This window comes from Rhamphochromis longiceps, linkage group LG4 (genome assembly GCF_057381845.1).
Source record: "Rhamphochromis longiceps isolate RC_006_pf linkage group LG4, R_longiceps_female_GT1.1, whole genome shotgun sequence".
NCBI lineage: Eukaryota > Metazoa > Chordata > Actinopteri > Cichliformes > Cichlidae > Rhamphochromis > Rhamphochromis longiceps.
In genome coordinates, this window is record NC_140560.1 from 22499154 (window position 1) to 22519514 (window position 20361).

The 20361-nt window shown below is 41.2% G+C and overlaps 1 protein-coding gene across 2 annotated transcripts in view; it reads left to right on the forward strand.

Annotated features, from left to right (window-relative positions):
• The window catches only part of prkcab (protein kinase C, alpha, b), a 123448-nt gene that overhangs the window by 84865 nt on the left and 18222 nt on the right, over positions 1-20361 (forward strand). The window contains exons 5-9 of one of the 2 annotated variants that reach the window (XM_085403833.1): positions 95-223; positions 14838-14994; positions 15125-15259; positions 18496-18589; positions 20307-20336. In XM_085403833.1, coding sequence (XP_085259959.1) covers positions 95-223; positions 14838-14994; positions 15125-15259; positions 18496-18589; positions 20307-20336 — 545 coding nt within the window. The remainder of the gene's footprint in view (positions 1-94; positions 224-14837; positions 14995-15124; positions 15260-18495; positions 18590-20306; positions 20337-20361) is intronic. The other variant, XM_085403834.1, reaches the window with a different exon arrangement.

The window sequence follows — 20361 nt, forward strand, 5'->3', positions numbered from 1 at the left end:
GCATAAGTCAAAAAAAAAAAAAGCCAAACACAAAGTCCTTTCCAGATGAAGTCAACCCTCTGTATGTTTGTCTCTGTTTCCTGTCTCTTTCAAGCCTGCGACATGAACGTGCACAAACAGTGTGTGGTCAATGTGCCGAGCCTGTGTGGGACGGACCACACTGAGCGCCGGGGTCGCCTGTTCCTCAAGATAGAGGTCAGCGTAGACAGGCTACACGTCACAGGTTGGTTTAAATTATTGTCTGTAAATCACTTGATTGCACAAAAGTACTCAGTCTCAGAGTTATGTTGGATGTATTCATATTCAATTTTTAACTTTAATCTACCACATGAAAAAGTTACAGCATTTTTCTAGATGTAGGGGAAGTTCAATTAGATATACACCATTGCTGTAGGGTTGGGAAGTTTAGTTGGAGCACCTCATGCTTAATTTATGCTACCACGGTTATGTCTGTTTACAGAGGTATTTGCCCACACGGAGCCTATGGAGAGGTGCTTGACATAAATGATGCTCTGTGTGTTGGTCAAATGCTAATTAGTGGACAAGTTGGTCGGAACAGGAATGGAAGCAGTAACAGAGCTCACTGGGAATGGGAAAAACAAGAAAAACAAGACATCAAAGATAAAAAAAAAAAATACAGCATGAAAAATACAGACAGTGGCTGCAGTGACTGCTTTTCATTGCTTGTTTTCACTTCAGGTCTTTGTGGCTAGCTGATGGATCAACAATAGCACAAGCAACAGTTACCTAGTGACGCTTTGTACCATTTTTTTGACACTACCCCCATTTGACAACAGTGGGCAGTCCGAAGCTGCTCATGACTCCCTGCGCACTTCCACTGTTGAACCATAATTTTCCCATTAGACCTCAGTCACACAGGCCTAAACCAGTTATCAAGTTTGGCAAGGTCACCGGCAGTTTCTAGAGGTTGTGGAAGATCAAACTCTTCAAGACGTATCCTCAGCAGATAGATGATGTATATGAGTGAAGCATAACCAAGAGGTTAGGACAGTGTACAAGAACATCTGTGTGGAATTTGGGTTGGAAGTCTCCATGTCCCAATGGGACACGCCAAACTATTTAAGGACAGCAAAGCGAACATCCTGTGGGACTTAAAAGTTCCAGACGTAAAAAACAAAAACAAAGCTGCTGGCTAACCAACCCGATACAGTGAGAAACATCAGAAGCTGAATAAATGTGGCAAACCCAAGCTGACAGCAACATCAGCAGTTGAAGGAACAAGTAGGCTTGGGTAATGCTCTAGCACAGGGGTGGCCAACCCGCGGCTCTCGAGCCGCATGCGGCTCTTTGCCTGGTTTCATGCGGCTCTTACGTTCATATCAAAGTTTATGTTTGTGTTTTGATTTTTTTTATGTTGTTGTTTTAAAATGTGCGCGTTCGCTTCGCTTGAGTTCAATACGGTATTTTTCATCAAATGCGCATGTGTGTGAGATGAAAATACCGCAAAGTTTCCCAGTAGGAGCAAGTTCGCCCTTAAAATGGCAGGAAAAAAATGCACAGCAAAAAGAAAATATGAAGATGAACACAGGACGTTTTTAACAGAGTGGGAGAGTTTATATTTTTTTGTTGAACGCAATGGTAAGCCATTCTGCCTTATATGTCAGACGTCATTAGCGCATTTCAAAGCTTCAAATCTTCAGCGCCACTTCAGCTCACTCCATGCTAACATCGACCAGGAATTTCCAAAAGGGACTGAACTTCGCAAGCACGAGTTGGCCACTTTGAAAAGTCAGGCAGAAAAGCAGATACAGTTTTTCCAAAAATTTACGAAGCGGTCAGAGACCATAACGCTCGCATCCTATCAGCTGGCTTGGAACATTGCACGGGCTAAAAAGCCATACAATGAAGGGGAGTTCGTTAAAAAATGCCTCAGTGATGTTGTTGGAATCTTGTCTCCTGAAAACGACAAATTAAAACGCATGGTATCAGACGTCCAACTGTCCCGCCACACTGTTGAACACAGAATATCGGACATTAACACGGCTATTGAATCACAGTTGCACTCTGACCTTCAAGCATGTGAGTATTTTAGTGTCGCATTGGATGAGAGTTGTGATATACAAGACAAGCCTCAGTTGGCAATATTTGCACGGTCTGTTTCAAACGTGTGTGTGTGTGAGACAGTGCACACAATGTTCATTGTTGAAAATGACTGGCCTGTGGTTTTAGTACTGTAGGAGTCCATTTCTGTCATTATCATGTTGGTGTGTGACATTTACAATAAATCTGGCTGAGCAGAGGTGTGTGTGTGTGTGTGTGTGTGTGTGTGTGTGTGTGTGTGTGTGTGTGTGTGTGTGTGTGTGTGTGTGTGTGTGTGTGTGTGTGTGAGTGAGAGAGAGAGAGAGAGAGAGAGAGAGGGAGGAAAGGATGGGTGATGTTCATGTGTGCCCATGCGTATGATGTGGCTCTTTGCGGTAACACAGTAAAAAAAAAAGTGGCTCTTGGTCTCTGACTGGTTGGCCACCCCTGCTCTAGCATGTTTCTGGAGCATTACATGTTTCACTCTTAAGAAGCCAGGATGGATAACTCGCAGACCAAGGCCTTTACCAGAAAAAAAATTGGAAATCCTCCTTGAAGGTTTTCTATTTTGGGGGAGAAAATGGGGGAAACAAATTTAAAAAATCCCAATAAATTTAAACTACAATGTGGTAAAATCGTAATGTTACAAACGGCTTGTCCTGGTAAAAGTGAAAGCTGCATATTAGGATATGTTATTGGTACTCAGTATTGGTAAATTGGTAATGCAGAATATTTTATATTTGATAAATGGGTTTCTGTAAGTTTCTACATCATCAGTGTGACTCTCCAGCCCCTGAAACACCTTTAAAAGCCAGATATAGCAAAAACATATTAAAAATCAAATTTAAACAATTAAAAATTTAGTTTCAAAAAATTTGATGATTCATGCTCCACAGGTTTAAGTTTCCTCATCATTTTGTTATTTGTACTGTTAGATAACTGAGTCGTATGAAACCCATTACTTACTTTTAAAAGTTTATTTCTCAGCTGCTTTCTTTGGGCTGTTTCCCATCTTTTATTTTTTATTTTTTAATAAATTTTGAAAAGTTTTGAAAAAGAAAATGATCCACTGCCACTGGGGCGCAATGAATCTTGCCTTCTACGCCACGCTTTGATGTAATCCGCCTTTGAAGGATGCAATCCTTGAACTGGGACACAAATCTTGTCTGCTATTTCCATCGAGAAAAAGTTATTTTGCGATTATTATCTTTATTGTTTTATTACCCAGCCCCAGCTGTAATATAAAGTGTTACCTGATTCCAAATCACACTATTTGACAGAAGGATTTACTTAAAATCAGAATCGTGTTTATTGGCCAAGTATATGTGCAGACACATACAGGGAATTTGGTTCCGGTAGATGGTGGCTCTCAAGCACAGCAATGTAAATCACACACACACACACACACACGTGTCTATATACACACATTACACATACGTACACATACATACACAAAGCTGTGTAAACCAACTATAAATAACTAATCTAAACTTATATACATAAAATACAGAAATGAATAAAAACAAGAGGAACTAAATCCTCTTCAATTTTCCAGCCTGTAACTTAATAAAAACTGTGACTTATGTCTAAAAATAATGTAGCGTGCTACTTTGCCAGCATAAAAATCAACTCTTTGCTGCTTTTATAGCCTGCGTGCATGCGTGTGTGTGTGTGCGTGTGTTTTCAACACCTCCAAATTATCCTGTCAGTCATAAGCAGCACCTGGAGTGGAGATCTCTCTGGTGTTAAAAACCCTTTGGCAGTGAGAGAAATGACTGCTGGGTCACTTCCACAACCTCTCTCACTGTCACACTCAAACACACACACACACACACACACACACACACACACACACACACATACATGCGCACGCACACACACATGCGCACGCACACACATGCAATAGCCGGGCGAGACAGGGGTGGTCAGGGAATATGATTGCTGAGGCCAATAATTAGTTTCTAACTCAGTGCGGCTCAGACAGGAATAACCTGCAGCCACAGCGGGAGCAGAGTGGCAGATGTGATTGACGTGGAAATATATTGCTTTCATAAAAAAGTGTGTGTTCGTTTATAGTGTTCAAAATGGGGGGAAAATGAGGAATATTCAGCATCAGTCTGACATTGATTGTTCAGTCTGCTTGCAGTGCTTTTCAGTTGTTGTTGTTTTACTTTGCAGTTTATTATTTGGTGTGCTGCACACAACATCCAGCTCTTTTGTGTGTATTACTGCTTTGATCTGGTGCACCGCGCTGACAGCTACATGTCCTCTTTTATGTTCTTGTTTTTCGTCTGTCTGTGAATTTGACTTGTGGGATGGTGACGATGGGCAAACAAGGTAGGCTATTAGCCGTGATGATGACAACAGGGATCTCGTTGACATGGTTACCTCAGTCTTTTTGGCTAGACGGACACTGCTGAAAGTGAACGCGTTTGCAGAGACTGCGGCATAGGTGGCTGCTACCGTGCTGAATTGATAAGCCTTCTTTTTCTTCTGCCTTGCTGTCCTTGATTTTATGCTTACACACGCCACAACACCCACCAGCCTTCCAGTGTTTTTTAAATGTGTTTGTGCTACTTCTCACTGAATGTACCACAGTATGCTCTGCAGCACCTGCTACTGGCATTTGTGGCATTTGATATTTTGATAAAATATAAACTCTGGACTTCTGTGTTTGTTTTCATCATACAGCTGCTCTGCCTGTATTTGTCAGAGCTGCAACATGTGATTATTTCATTAGTCAGTCAGTTAGGTTTGTGCTCAAATCAATCAGACAGAAAAGTCAAGCAGAAAAAGTTGGGACCTCCTATACCTTCTGCAGCTCACATGCTTTAGTTTTTTATTGTTTTTTTAAAGGTTTTATTTTTGGGAAAGTGCATTTAATCTCATTGGCATTGGTGTTACTGTACAGTAGATTAAAGCTATGGATTATTTTCCAGCAATACAATGCATCTGAGGATGGTGGGATTGCACAGCAATACGATGCGGTCTGTCGTGGTGAAGAGAGAGCTGAGTGTAAAAGCGAAGGTCTCAATTTACCGGTTGATCTACGTCCCTACCCTCAGCTATGCTCACGAGCTGTGGGTAGGTGGCTTTATCCAAAGGATGGCTGGACTCTCCCTTAGGGTGAGGAGTACAGCCATCTGGGAGGGGCTCAGAGCAGAGCTGCTGCTCCTCCACATCGAAAGGAGCCAGTAGAGGTGGTCCGGGCATCTGATAAGGATGACTCCTGGGCGAGGTGTTCCACTGGGAGGAGTCCCCGGGGCAGACCTAGGACACTGTCTCTCGGCTGGCCTGGGAACGCCTTGATGTTCCCCTGGACAAGCTGGAAGAGGTGGCCGGGAAGAGGGAGGTCTGAGCTTCTCTGCTTTGGCTGCTGCCCCCGCGACCTGGGCCTGGATAAGCGTAAGAAAATGGTTGGATGGACGGACATTGCAAACCTATATTTAAAAGGCCATTCAAGTCGAGCAAAATAAGCAAAAAAGCTGTACTTATACACTCACTAGCCATTTTATTGGATATACCATGTAATACTCATGTAATACTTAGGTAAACTGTGCCGTTTCAGCAATGCTCAGTTGGTACAAAGGGACCCAAAGTCTGCCAGGAACACCAGAATATAGTGTGGACTTCTGCTGCTGCAACCCTGTGATTTGACTTGGGATTCAGAGGTGCTCCTGTATACCTTCATTGTACTGAGTGCCTATTTTAGGTACCATGGCCCACCACCACATCTCCATGCTTACATGCATTGACTTGCTGCCACGTGATTGGCTGATTAGATAGTAATGTTAACGAGTGGTTAAACACGTGTGCCTGATGAACTGACCGGTGAGTGCATTCAACTTCTAATGACACCCACTCTGAGAACCCGTTATTTAATTTTGTAGACAACATTGACTGTTTTCTTGCAAACAAGCAAAAACTTATCAAACCTTGAAGGGGGACATTATTCAGACTAAAGTGACTAGTTATTGAAATAGCCATGGTTAGTATTTTAATGGTCTATTACTGGCTCTGCCCACCTGCCAACGTACAACAAGCCCAATATTTGCTCTTCTTTTTGATACACATGGGTCTCCATTTGTCTATTCAGCTGTAAAAAGGTTCCACTTTGTTCAACAGAGAGTCATTAACATCATGTGTCTCCTGCTTGGTGTCAAGCAGACACATACAGTGAGTTCACAGGAGCTTCCTGTAGCTGGAAATGAAAGCTGTTAACATAATAATGTTGATGATTTCAGCTAAATAGAAGATCTTTATCATCAGGTGCAAAGAGCGCTTCTACTGTACCATGAAAGTTTTTAAATCCATAAATATAGATAAAGAGTTTTTCATCAAGTGAAATAAAGCTGAAAATGAGACTGATGCTGACACGCAGCTTTAAACATGATTGAGAGTTTTCTTTGGTAACAAGTAGATAAAGATCAACACAGGAGGGGCGGGAGAGAAAGTGTCTGCTTTGTTTTGGGTTGCGTTTTTTTCCCCTCCTCCCTAACGACAGCGGTCTGAACAGCGAAGGCTCAGCTTGTTCTCTGGCTCCCCTCTGGCTCCCCTCAGACAAGTGGCGGGCCTTTGTGGTTCACCGCACGATGTGAACTTGATTAAATCTTTCCAGCCAAGAAAACAGACAAAGCTCTCGAGGCTCTCTCTCTGTTACCCGCTCCTCTCTGTCTCCTTCTTTCTCTCCTCTATCTTTCCTCCAATATTGACTTTTCGTGTTGTCTTCGCCTACCTGTTCCTTCGAGACCTGGGCTCGCCTCACCCGTCTAGGTTTTCCCCACATCCATTTTCTTCCTCAATAGGACATCATCATAGGACCTCTTTTTTTCAGTTGAATGACTACTCATTTCCCTCCATAATCTCTGTCCTTTCCTCTGCTTTTGTTCTTCATGGCTTTTTTCTCTTATTTTCTCCATCCTTGCTTGTTTCTTTCTTCTTTCCTCTGATTGCATCCTTCATCCTTCTCTTACTCCTCTCCCGAATTGCCGTTTCTTCTCATGAAAGTCACATAAATAACCTATGGGCATGAGCAGACGTTTATTCTGGAGTTTTAAGAAAAGGCAAACATGCAAACGTCCCCTCATGACTTGCCTACACACACACACACACACACACTCAGAGCATCTGAGGATGGCGGATTGCACGGCGGTTTACTCAGGGTGAGATTTTCTACTGCTGACATCTTTGCCTCAGGTTTAAAGCGTAGTTGAACACAAATAAATTTTACCCTGCGCTGACACTGCACATAGTGCCACTAGGCTTTTAGTACACTTAAGGCTTAATATCTAATATTAGGCCTTTTTTTTTTCAAAGAAGCTTTTGACAAATATGAGGATAACAGTTAAATATCTAAGTGTGTCTGATCAGGGCTTTGAATTGTCTGTGGGTGTGTCTTAAATAAATGAACACACTGTAGTGCGGCTGTAACCAAAGATAAGGGCTACAATTAGTGAGACTTCACATTGAGTAGCACTCCTTCCTGAAGTTAAGGGGAAAGCTATCCAAACCTACCTGGCCCCATGTGAAAAAATAATTGCCCCCTCAACCTAATGACTGGTTGTGCCACCCTCAGCAGGAACAATTGCAATCTAGTGTGTGATAACTGGCTGGGAGTTTTCCACATCACTGTGGAGGACTTTTGGCCCACTCTTCTTTGCAGAACTGTTTTAATTCAGTCACACTTTAACAGGTCTCTCTAGCACGAACGACCTTTTTAAGATCATGCGGTTGCACTTCAATCAGTCACCCTTTAACGGGACTTATTTTTTTAATTTATTTTTTTAAGCCATTAAGAGGTGGACTTGCCGGTGTGTTTCAGACTGTTGTTCTGCTGCATAACTCAAGTGAGCTAGAACGTCAGGACATCATCTGATGGATTTTCTGTCAGAGAGCAAAATTTTTGGTTCCATCAATTAAAGCAAGTTGTCCCCAATCAGCTAAGCAGCCCCAGGCTATCACACTACCACCACCACGTTGACTGTTGGTTTGATGCTATTTTTATGAAATGCTGTTGTAACTGGACTAAAACCTTACCAAAAGTTCAACTTTTGTCTCGTCATGTTCCCAAAAGTCTCTGGGATCATCAAGATGTCGTTTTGGCGAATGTGAGACGAGCCTTTGAGCGCTTTTTGGTCAACAGTGGTTTTCTCATTGGATCCCTCCCATTGATGCCAGTCTCTTTCTTTTTGTTCATGAACTCTGACCTTAACTGAGCCAAGCAAGGCCTGTAGTTCTTTAGATATTGTTTTGGGTTCTTTTGTGACTTCCTGGATGTCGCCGTCGATGTTTTCTTGGTGTAATATCGGTAGGCCGGCCACTCTTGGCTAGCCAAAGTTGTTCCACATTTGTGGATAATGGGTCTCACTGTGGTTCATCGGTGTCCCAAAAGAACACATTTGTAACCCTTTCCAGACTGATACATTTCAATGACCTTCTTGAGTTCTTGAGTTTGTTGTGATGGTGGTGTGATGTGTTGCTACCTTATCATACAGGACTATTTCAGCAATTTCTTGGTTCAACAGGTCTGGCAGTAATCAGGCCTGGGTGTGGCTAGTGAAATAAAAAAAATAAAGGGTCAATTAGTTTTTCACACAGGGCTAGGCAGATTTGGATAGCTTTTTTCTGTTGATAAATGAAATCCTAATTTTGAAAACTGCCCTTTGTAATCACTTAGGTTATCTTTGTTGAATAATAAAATTAGTTTAATTGAAACATTTAAGTATATACGCAAAAATCTCTGAAATCAGGGCAGATACTTTTCCACAGATGCTGACAGATGTACAGTACAGATATTGAATGTTTGGTAATATTTGATAACACAAGTAAAATACAATTATTTTAATATGAAGAGTTTAATGTGTTACTGCAAATGTATGCCTGTCATTTTTGAGAAATCTAGTAGGCCATCTGTTTGTGTGTGAGAGCTTATTAAAATTCAGGACATTATGTTGAAACACAATTTATACACATGCAAAAGAGCTCTCCATGTGTGAAGTCAAAAACTGTCTTATAACTCACTAATGTTCATGTTTGGAAGCATTAAATATGATTATGGTGCTTCAGTTTATCATTACCAGAATGTTCATAGTCTAGTTATGGAGGCTTCAGTTATCATAAAGTTTCTATGGCAGATTTAGGCGTCTTGAAACTCTTGAAAATAAGGAGTCCTTGATTTCAGAAAGCTGTCGGGAAAATCAGAGTTTTTATTCAAATCTGCTGGTTTAGTCATTTAAATGTCTGTAGCAGGCTAGTTCATTAAGCTCATTTTAGGATTCACTGGGTCTTTAAAACACCTGATCAGTCTCTCTGCACAATTCTATAGAAAAAAAAAGGAATAGTTATTTATATAGAAGACTCTGGAAAAAGGTTTTGTAGTGTTCTGATACTGCAGTGTAAATAAAACCTATAATATCCAAAAATGAACCCCAGTGATCGGACAGACACCGATGAGCAAGCACTTGGTGATGGTGGGGAGGAAGAAATCCCTTTTTAGACTGAACTCTGAGAGCGAAATACTCTATTGGAATAACATGATACTATGAGGTCTTTAAGACAGGATAAGGCCTGCTGTGTTAACACAAAGCCAATGAAGAGAATCTAATATGGATGAAATGTTATCTCTTTTTCTCTCCATAAGTATTCTTATAATAACGGCTAATAACGATTTATAGTAGTCTAGCCATTTTTTTGGCATAACTCTTGGACAATGTGTACCTAATTTGGACAATATTGAGCAGATGAAGGAGGCAGTCCTAGAAATTGGTTTACTTATTCCTCATAGGTTCCTTGCAGTTTTACTGGAAGCCAAAGGTAATAATGTCCAGAGTAACTGTCTGGTTGACGCTGCTTTCTGAGAGTTTTAGGTTCCATTTGTGTCCTAATTCATTTTGTTGTTTAGCACCATGGATACACCCATGAACATTTGTGTTCAAACTTTATAGTTTGGTTGTTAAGCTATGATTGGACATTCACTGATTATGTGTGGGATTTATTGACACTTCCCTTATTGACACCCGTAAACATTTTTCAAATGTCCTAATGTTTCATTAAAACTACATTACAGAATATCCTAAAGAATGATTCAATCATTTATGTTGTTCCACGTGTTCTTCATAAGGACATTACTGCATCCTTCATTACCTAAAATCGGAGGCAAATTAGAAACTACCAGAAGCAGCGAGACTTTGAAACTCGTTAAACCCAACATCAAAAGTCAAAATCAAGGTTTCACCCTCTTTTGACGTGAGGGCGAATTCTACTGGTCTGTGAGATAAAATGCAGAATAGCTTGCATGTGATGTCAGTGTCCCTGCACTGACTAACAACACTGTAGCTGGTTTTCCAGCAACCTACCCATCACCTTGGTGTGTTTGATGTAAGGACATTGTATTTAATTTGGAGACTAAACATGGAGACAAAACACCAATTTGCTCCATAACCCATAACTCCATTTCTAACCCTAACTGTAACCGTCACTAGTTCAAACTGTGTGGGCACAAACAAACTGATATTCGTCAAGGAAGCTTCGAGTATAGTGTATATGTATCATTTGGTTCTAGTATATATATACTAGAACCAAATGATACATATACCGATTTGTTTTTCAAACTGTAAAAGTAATGTCATCAAAGTGCGGTTTCTCTCATTATGCATTCACTGTGAACAGGTTTGATACTTTGGAGTTGTGATGAGAGATGGAAAGGTATTAGTCTCATTGTGTGTGTGTGTGAGACGTGCAGTGGGAACTGGCCCTAAAGCCTGTACTTAATGTCCTAATTGTTCTTCCTAAAAGTGACCACGGCCAGAAATAGAACTTTTAAGTTCATTTTGTTTCTCTGTTCTCAGATCCCAGGCACTGCACAGCAGGGATCTATCTAGTTCCCATTTGGCCGTGCATGTCTCTCCCCCCCCCCAAGATTATCAGGCATTCATTGGTTGCACATGGCATTGTTATGCAACAACACATTTGAATTTCAAAGCTTTGTTGGGAGAGATTACACTGTTGGCCCACAGCAGCCCTGCATGCACGCACCCCGGGATCCAAATGATATGTCATTTTTAGCTGTGGCACATTTTTATCAAGCTGACATTCAGATACAGGAGATAATGTTAGGGTGGTGCTATTGTTGTTATACGTCAAATAATACGCAGGAAATTTGAAACAATTTGCTGGTGTCTTTGCATTTGCTGTTGGAGAGATTTTGTCCAACAGCCTTAAGTGCAACAGATGATTAATTTAAGACTTTTTAGAGAAACGATTGGCACTGGATAATAGACAGCAGTCATTTTCGAGAAGAAACACTGCAAAACTTCAAAGGCAATGCCAAGGGTTAGTTTTTTTGCTTTGTAGAAGATTTCAGTATCAGGCTTATGTTTGGCTTTTTCACAAAGCATGACAATAGCAGAGAGGTTCCAATGCTGAAGTTACTTATTGATGCAGATGCTTAATGTAAAATATGTCTGCATAAAAACAAAACACACACAAACACACCCTAATTATATTAGCAGCTACCTCATAAGGAGTGAGTAGAGGGGAGGACACAGAAGGCAAGCAGCTCTTGTTGTAGCTAAGCAACAACCGACAGCAGAGATAGTCCTTGATCACTGCTGATGATGAGGTTTCATTGTGTGTGTGTGTGTGTGTGTGTGTGTGTGTGTGTGTGTGTGTGTAAATTACATACACAGCACATGCGCCACAGGTCTCTCTCTCACACACACACTTATGTAGAGTCTGTTAAACAGCAGTTTCTGTTTATCCACGCATGGCGTGCGCGCACACACACACGCCTGTGTGCCTGTGTCTAGTTAGGGTGTTTACATGCTTGCCTAAGTTTCTTTGGCGTTGTTTGGTGCCAGCGTTGCCATGGAAGTGACTGATGCCTGTGAGCACAGCCACAGCCAGCAGAGGGGAGGATTTAGATGAGAACGTGGGAGATTGTCCTTCTGCCACTTGTCTCATTGTGTGTGTGTGTGTGTGTGTGTGTGTGTGTGTGTGTGTGTGTGTGTGTGTGTGTGTGTGTGTGTGTGTGTGTGTGTGTGTGTGTGTGTGTGTGTGAGACGCAAAGAGAGAGAGAGGCTGAGAATGTGCACTGGACAAAGAGTTAACTATGAGGTTAGAACAACACAACAATGAAAAAGAGAAGAGCTTTTGTCAATGTTTGCAACTCCAAGCAGGAGACCTATACTGCCCTCTACTGCATTAAGCTGGAAGTGCATGAAGCAATAGGAAGTTGATCAGACTGACTGACTGACTCATTGATAGAATGTACTATATTTACCATTGTGTTTAATGATTTGTTTTGTTTTTTTATACATTGTGTTTTTGTTAGCTCACGTTATTCTTCTTTATTTTGGAAGAATTCATTTTGGCTGACTGGTTATGTTCCATACCAAATGGGCGAGGCCAGAGGTTGGAAGTCATGAAACATCAAAGGAACAATTTAAGCTTGGATGTAACTGGAAGAGGGTACATTAATACATGTAATATGTATGGATACATACAGCATATATACGGTTAACTCTAAGCTCTTGGCTTGTGAGCCATGGATAACCAAGTCCCTCCATGGGATGTACCACTGAGTGGTTGAGGCTGTGACTGATATGAAGAAATGGTCAGCCTAAAGGACAACACACACGCTCTGATCAGCACAAGAACAGGCCCCGAGCTCCAGCTCCATAAAGGCTGGAGGTGCCCCAGCACATAGTAGCAGGATCTAAGATGCAAGGTGGGGTGGGATAGTGTAGACGAACCTCTATGCTGCACATGTATTAGAAGTCCCCAAGTCCAGTGCCAGAGGTGGTTGAGAACAACACTAAGGCTAAGGTCCTGTGGGAATTCAACCTCCAGACAGAGAGGCAGCTGCTGGCCAACAAGCAGACATAGTGGAGGCTGAAGAGGCGGAGTCCCTGGGATGTGACAGTCCCAGAGAGCAGCAAGATCAGAAAGGAGTGCCAGGGGCTGAAGGCGGAACATCAGAGATCTCTATTCTTCTTCCCTCCTAGATATTCCACGATCAGTTCTAACTGGTATTATTGCAAAGTGGAAGCATTTATGAACTTAGCCACAAAGTGACGGGCCACACACAGTTACACAGCAGGCTTGCTGAGTGCTGAGGCACATAGTCCATTAAAAGGCACCAACACTCTGCCGACTCAGTAACTGCCAGGTTCAAAACCTCTTGCGGTAACATCAGCACAGAAGCGGTGCTTCATGGGCGCTTCACGGCCTGGGTTTGTATGGCTTTTACATCCACAAATGTGAAATCCACCGGTGGAACTAGAACGAATAAGTTGTTCTTTTGTTGTTTTTCCAGAGCTGCTTTATCCTGCAGTGTGTCTGATTGCATTTAAATATACAGAGTGGGGAGAGTGGAGCTGAAAAACGTTATTTTACAGGATCAGTGGGATCCTGTTTCTGCTTTCCATCTGTTAAGAGTTTTGTCATTTCAAAATCTCAGATTTACATTTAGTGGCCTGTTGTTTAAAGTAGACTTTGTCCTTCCTTCCTTTCTTGCTTCTGTTTGATCCCTGTTATACATTACATCATATATGAGGGAGTGGCCATTTAACACTAGATGCTGTCGCCATGGTGATGGTGGCCCGCTCATGCCACCTCATCCCCCTGCTCCTGTTGCTGTTATCACTTGTTTTTATGTGATCATTTTTCATGTGTCCTTCACAATATCCGCTCACACATGTTTCCTACGAGACAGTAAAAGACGTGTTATCACCTCTTTTGCTTTCACTTTTGCTCATTTTGCAACAGAAAATGTGGCTTTTGGGCGAGCATTACACTTCTTTTTACAGTATACAGTAGAGTACAAACAGATAATTTGCTTCTGAGTGAAGGTCAGATCATTCTTGTTGGCTGTTCAGCCATAGAGTGACTTGCAGTGACTCACCCCTCTTTCTTTCTATCCATCCCTCTCATCAACACTTCATCTACGTTCTCCCATCTGTGCGCCTTTTAACCCCTGAGTCAGTGCGAAGTCACAGTCTTTGCGTTTAGCTGGGAGGTGGGTGGCAAATACTCTTACGCTTATATTTTTGGTAACTCTTTATAATATGGCCTGTGAATAATGGCATAATTCCCCTGTAATTAAATGAAATTTTAATGGATTTATTTTGAAATTATGCTCTAACTCCCTACAAAAATAAAGGCATAGTATGGCAGTAACAAGTCAGCTTTTTACAGGAAACAAAATAATAATTATGCTGTAAGAAAATTGAAAGTAATACTTTAATAATTTTAAATACTGCATAATTACAGGTAATATTTCTAAACAATATTCCCCGTCATATGTACACTGTACTTTCCTGGGCGTGTGCTGTATTACGGAGTGGATTTAATGTTCTGTTTGACTTTGTATTATTAATTTGTCCTGTTTTATATAATTACTTACTACTTATATGTATAATGTGTCTTCTCTCCTGTAAAATACCCAGAAGTCAGACAGGGGTAAGCCACTCCGTAGTATGTCCCACTCCCCAAAAAGTAGAGCGTACTTATGATCTAAGATGAGGAAAACTTTTAGTTTTTCCACTGAATTACCAGGAAATCATACAGCACCTAAATAACACACTTCTTAGATTTACTTATAGCATAATTATTTCTTTGTTTCCTGTAAAAACCTGACTTGTTACCTCCTTATTCTAGTGTGCTTCTTTAATATAATTACTTTGTAATTTCAAAATAAAATGCATTTAATTCAATTTAATTACAGGGGAATTACAGCCTAAGTCATGGGTTGTATCATAAAGTCTTACCATATTTTCTTTGTGTCGTATTTCTTCTAGTCGGAGAAGCCAGGAACCTGATTCCAATGGATCCAAATGGTTTATCAGACCCATATGTTAAACTCAAGCTCATCCCGGATCCAAAGAATGAAACCAAACAGAAGACCAGGACCATCCGTTCCTCTCTCAACCCGTGCTGGAATGAGTCCTTCACCTTGTAAGTGACAAAGTTTGTATGTGTGTGTTTGTTTAAATGACATTTTTATCATACTTTCATTAAATCAGGCGAATATTAAGCATGACATCACTGTGTTACTTTCCCTCCTGCTTTGTGTATATGTGCTCAGTAAGCTGAAAGCATCGGACAAGGACCGTCGTCTGTCCATCGAGGTGTGGGACTGGGACCGAACCACTCGGAATGACTTCATGGGGTCCATGTCGTTTGGAGTGTCTGAGCTCATCAAAGCTCCTACAGTTGGATGGTCCGTTATGTTTCTGACTCTCGTACACTCACTCATGCATTTCAACAATTAGAAATGTGGCTAAAGAAGCTTTATTTGATGGTTGTTCTATCAGTCAGTAAAAAAAGTAGAATTTACATCAATCAGTTCAGTAATTCACTCTTTAAACTAATAGTGAACTAATTATATGAAACTTGTGGAGTGCTACGCGACTTTTAAAATCCAGGATGATGCCAGGATTTGGCAGAAGTCATAATAGTCCAACTTCCTTCATATTAAGCTTATTCTCTTTCCCCCTCACATAATAGCAATTGCTGTTATCAGAATCTGTGGTAGAAAGCCAAGATAAGTGGTAAAAAACATAATGGAGCATCAGTAATATAAATGATATCTTCTATTACTGTGCTGTACTGAGTACCGTATGTATCACCGAGTACAGAGTTAGTGTTAAGTTACTGTTTCATGTGTGAACATCACATACATTTACAGTCTGGAAATAAACCCAGTGACACACACACACACAGACACACACACACTACATACCTTCATTGTGTTCCTAATTATGTGTGGGCCCAATTTACAATTACAAACATTAATGAATAAATTGTATTTATCAATGACACTTCAAATTTCCAATGATATCCCAGGTTAGAGGATGCCACTTATAATTGTGATAATTGTGGGAAGTTCTGCAGTTATGTATGTGCACCATGCTGTTATACTGTTGGAGGACTGCATGAATGGAAGGACTACTGTCCAGTAGCCTCATTTTCAGGCATCATTCATGCATTCATTGTTTGTGCATGATTGTGGGCATTCAGAGAGCTGAATAGGAGGATGGTCAATGTGAACACTTTTAGTTGGCTTTTGTCCGCGCTGTTTTATAAGAGTCAAAATACAGTTCGTACGTGTGTCTCTTTGTGTTTATATAAACAACCACGAGCTTTAAATTCTGTCAGTGCCAGTAACACTGGAAAGTCATATTTACAAAAACTCAGACAGCAATGGAAGCTAGTTTTAAACGTCATATTGTAGATCATCTGCTTTATTTAATATAGAGCTTATTTGTCATCGCAGGTTGCCAACTTGTAAAGTCGACATGACACTGACCACAACAAAACGGCCGCAGGGTGTGCGTAAAACAGACGGAAATGCCATCTGCAGCCAGGTCCACTCACGCTGACAAACTTCACCTACTAGACTCATTTCCTCGCCTCTCCATCTTTGTCTGGCTGCTTTGTCTCAGTCTGATAAACACACACTCACAGACCTGTTAAAATGACTCTTCCATAAACCATGTTAGCATACCTGCAGCGACTTAGCCTAAACCAAGTCTGATTGACTGCTGCTGTGAGCACAGTTATAAGCTCTGGGAAATGCCTGCAGTAGTTTCCGAGACACCGGACCAAAACATTTTTAGGCGTACTATATGCATGTGTGCGCGCTGCTATTTTTTTTTACTGGTTATTACAGGTCGTTAGACAAGTGGCTGGAAGATGTCTATACTGGAAGTAGAGGAGGACTCTGCAGTCCTGTGAGAACTAAATACATCCTTTAGCAGTAATAAGTTGTAGTAACTGTTTTCTGTGTGACTTTTGTCATTCTCTTACATCAATAAGGAGGAATTTTGGCCCGCTCGTCTTCCCACTCTTCACTCTTAACGTTGCTTCTATTCATTGAGGTTTGGGGACATTTATGCACACACTCTTAAGGTCCCATCACACAGGTTGAGGTCTAGACTTTGACTAGGTCATTGCAGCACTTAATTATTTGCTTTTTAAGCCATGCTGTTGTAGATTTGCTGTTGTGCTGGGGCTCAAATTCCCATTGGCCAAGCTTTAGCTGTCAGGCAGATTACCTTACATTTACCTCTAGAATACTTTGGTATACAGTGGAGTTCACTCCAAACCTAAACTATGATATGTAACATGATGTAACTGAGGCTTGTGGAGTCTAAAATGGTGCTTTATGGATTTTTGCAGCGGCTGTCCACTCCTGGGAAGATTATTGTCATGTTTCGGCTGTGTGCAGGGAAGAGAAGGACCCAAACACAAAACTCACCGAGACAAAAGTTAACTCAAAATACTGCTTTATTGCAGGCTTGGAAAGGAAACAAAGAACAAAACTAAACTGAGAAAACTACAAATAACTCATACATGAAACCACATGGCGAATCACACAACTATGAGGGAGATTAAGACACTGACAAAGAGAAACACAGGGCTTAAATACACTGAGGGATAACGAGGGAATGAGACACAGAAGGAGAGCACAGCTGGTAGTAATCGGGCTGGACGAGACAAGGGAAGCAAAACTAGAAACACTGACATGAGACACGGACCTTCAAAGTAAGACAGGAAACACACTGACTGAACTCTAAACATGTAAACTTAACAGCAACTGGGGAGACAGAACATAGGAACCTGAAACATGGTACAGAAAGGCACAGTAGACACAACATGGAACACATGGAAAGTCATATTACAAGAACTAAGCCTATGATAACCATAACTGAAACCTAGGGAAATAATAACTATAAAGATCAAAACAGCACAACCCACATGAACATAATGAACTCGCAGGGAAAGAGTAAAACTAAACACGATGAACACAGGAACACAAGATCTCTTCAAAGTAAAACAGGAAACATAAGTCGCAGACATGACAACCTGAACTTGACAACGTAAGACACAGACATGAAACACATAAAGGCCAAGGGAGACTTAACAAGGGTGGAAGACACAAGGGGAATCTAATAACAAACTATAACATGGCATGGCATGATAAAAAATGAACTAGAAAACCTGAAGGGCTTAAACGTAAACCATAAACTAAAACTCAAAACGCAGGGTCAAAAGACCCAGGATCGTGACAATTATAGCATTGTGTTAACACTCACATGCATGTTTCGGACCAGCAAACTTCCCAAAATTCTGCTTTTATAGAGGCGCCTCACACTTACTGATAATCAGTTAATCAAGTGCATTTGATTAGCACCACCTGGCTGCTGCTTACCTACTTAATTAAGCAGTAAGGGCGTACTTAGTTTTCCACAGGACGACATAAAGTCTTGTGAAAGTCTTGTGTATTTCACGTGACTAAGTGTTTACTGCTCACAGAACAGGTCTGCAAACAGCTTCATCTAAAAACAGGCACTCTGTCGAATAAAGATTGTGATGTGTTTTGAAAACTGAATAATAAATGCACTCAGTTTTTGCACATTTCGACAAACATCTCTCTGCTTTCTTTACTGTCAGGTACAAGTTGCTGAACCAGGAAGAGGGAGAGTACTACAATGTTCCCATTCCCGAGGTGGATGATGTCAACCTTGAGCTCCGACAGAAGTTTGAGGTGAGGAGCTGCGCGATTTCTAACTCTAATAAAGGCATAACTAGATTTCCTTTGTCATACGTGTCTATTGTACTTGTATGCACTCATTTTAACAAAATGTGTGTCCCTGTCACCATGGTAACCTCATCCCGTTCCTACTTGTGCGTTTCACCCTGTGCGCCTGAGAGGGAGATCATTTTCTCCCGGCATCCAAATGAGCGCTCTTGTTTTTTAAATTACAATTGTGTATACTGTGCATTAAAAGCTTGGCGAGCTGAAACAAGAAGGTGCAAGCAGCACAAATAAGACCACGCAGAAGCGGGAGACAGACCGGACAACGAAGGATGCAAATCCCAGAGACCCCTATGTGGGAAGTACAGCAGCAGATGATAATTTATCTTTCTCACGCTGGTGCTCGCTGCAGAAGCTGCTATTCAACAAGTCTATGAAAATCGTAAATGAAAATCGGCTTCAAATAAAAGGCAAGAAATACAATAAGTGCTGCATAGGCACAGGTAGTTTTACTTTAGAAGAAAATCTGTAGGAGAATTTATAAAATATGCATGACAACAGTTGTGTGTATTGAAAAAAGCTCATTTAGAGGTTTAAACTGTAAGTTTGTGCACATGAAGTGCCACAATCCCATGTGGACCGCTGGGTTTGTACTCTGACTCGAGGGTAGCTTTGTTGTTGAATTGGAAAGGTAAGCTTTGAGGCTACATTTCCCAGGCCTCAGTGGATTTGACCATAAGCTGTTTGCAGCAGCAGAGATTTAAAACATTAACGTTCAAGATGTTTGGAAAAAAAAAAAACAATTTTAGTTTTTTTATTATGTTAACATTTGAGTAAAATGAGAACTCCCAAGAAGCCCTCATACACTGTGTCAAAGAGTCCTTGATGTCTAAAATTTGATTATTTTTTAAATTGAAAATCATGTTTTTCGTCTGGATTTCTCCCTCAGTTGCGCTTCCAGGCTCACTAAGATGTTTAAACATATTTGATTCCACATCACTTTTATAATTCAAAACTGAAACGATGCATAGTCCTTTAAAAACACGACTAAAGGCTTTGAAAATGTTTCGCATTGACATGTTTAGAGCCAAGTGAAATAAGCATGCAGCAGCCCCAGCACAGTCCTTCTAATCAAGTCAGTGGAAGCAGGCTTTAAGTTGGCTCTCTAGTGGCCTCGCTGTCGACTGCAGGTTGTTCATTATTTTAACACCTTACAGCATGCAGCCTTAAATAAAACTCACGACCTCTTTATGTCCATATTATTAAGGTGGCTGCTATATTGAACAGTGCAATGAAAACAGGTGCAAAACTGCAAGAGATTTTTTTAAAAAAACAGGAAAACCGAGACGGCAGAGAGCGAGAGGCGTTTTATTAAAGTCCAGCCCTGCGCGTGGGCAGGCGGAGGTTTTAATACTCTGTGTAAACTCACAGCAAGTCCTCAAAGCGCCGACTCTCTCTGCTTTGTTTTTAATTTTTTCGCTTCTTTTCTCTCCACGCCGTACGACGCTGACCTCGACTTTCCTCCAAGGCTCGCGTCTATGCACGACTGTGCGGTTGCCGTGGAAACTAAGGCGGGATGCGACAGATGTGACAGAGCAGGAATCTCTCTGTTTTCCGGGCCAATTACGATTTTAGGATTACAAGTGATCAGAATAATGTCTTCTCTTGTCTCTGTCCACACGCTCGCACACACCGGCTAACCTTTGAGTTTCCTCCTTTCTTCTAGGACTGCCAGTTAAATATCCACTATCTGAAGGTAGCTCCCCTGCCTGCTTCATCTA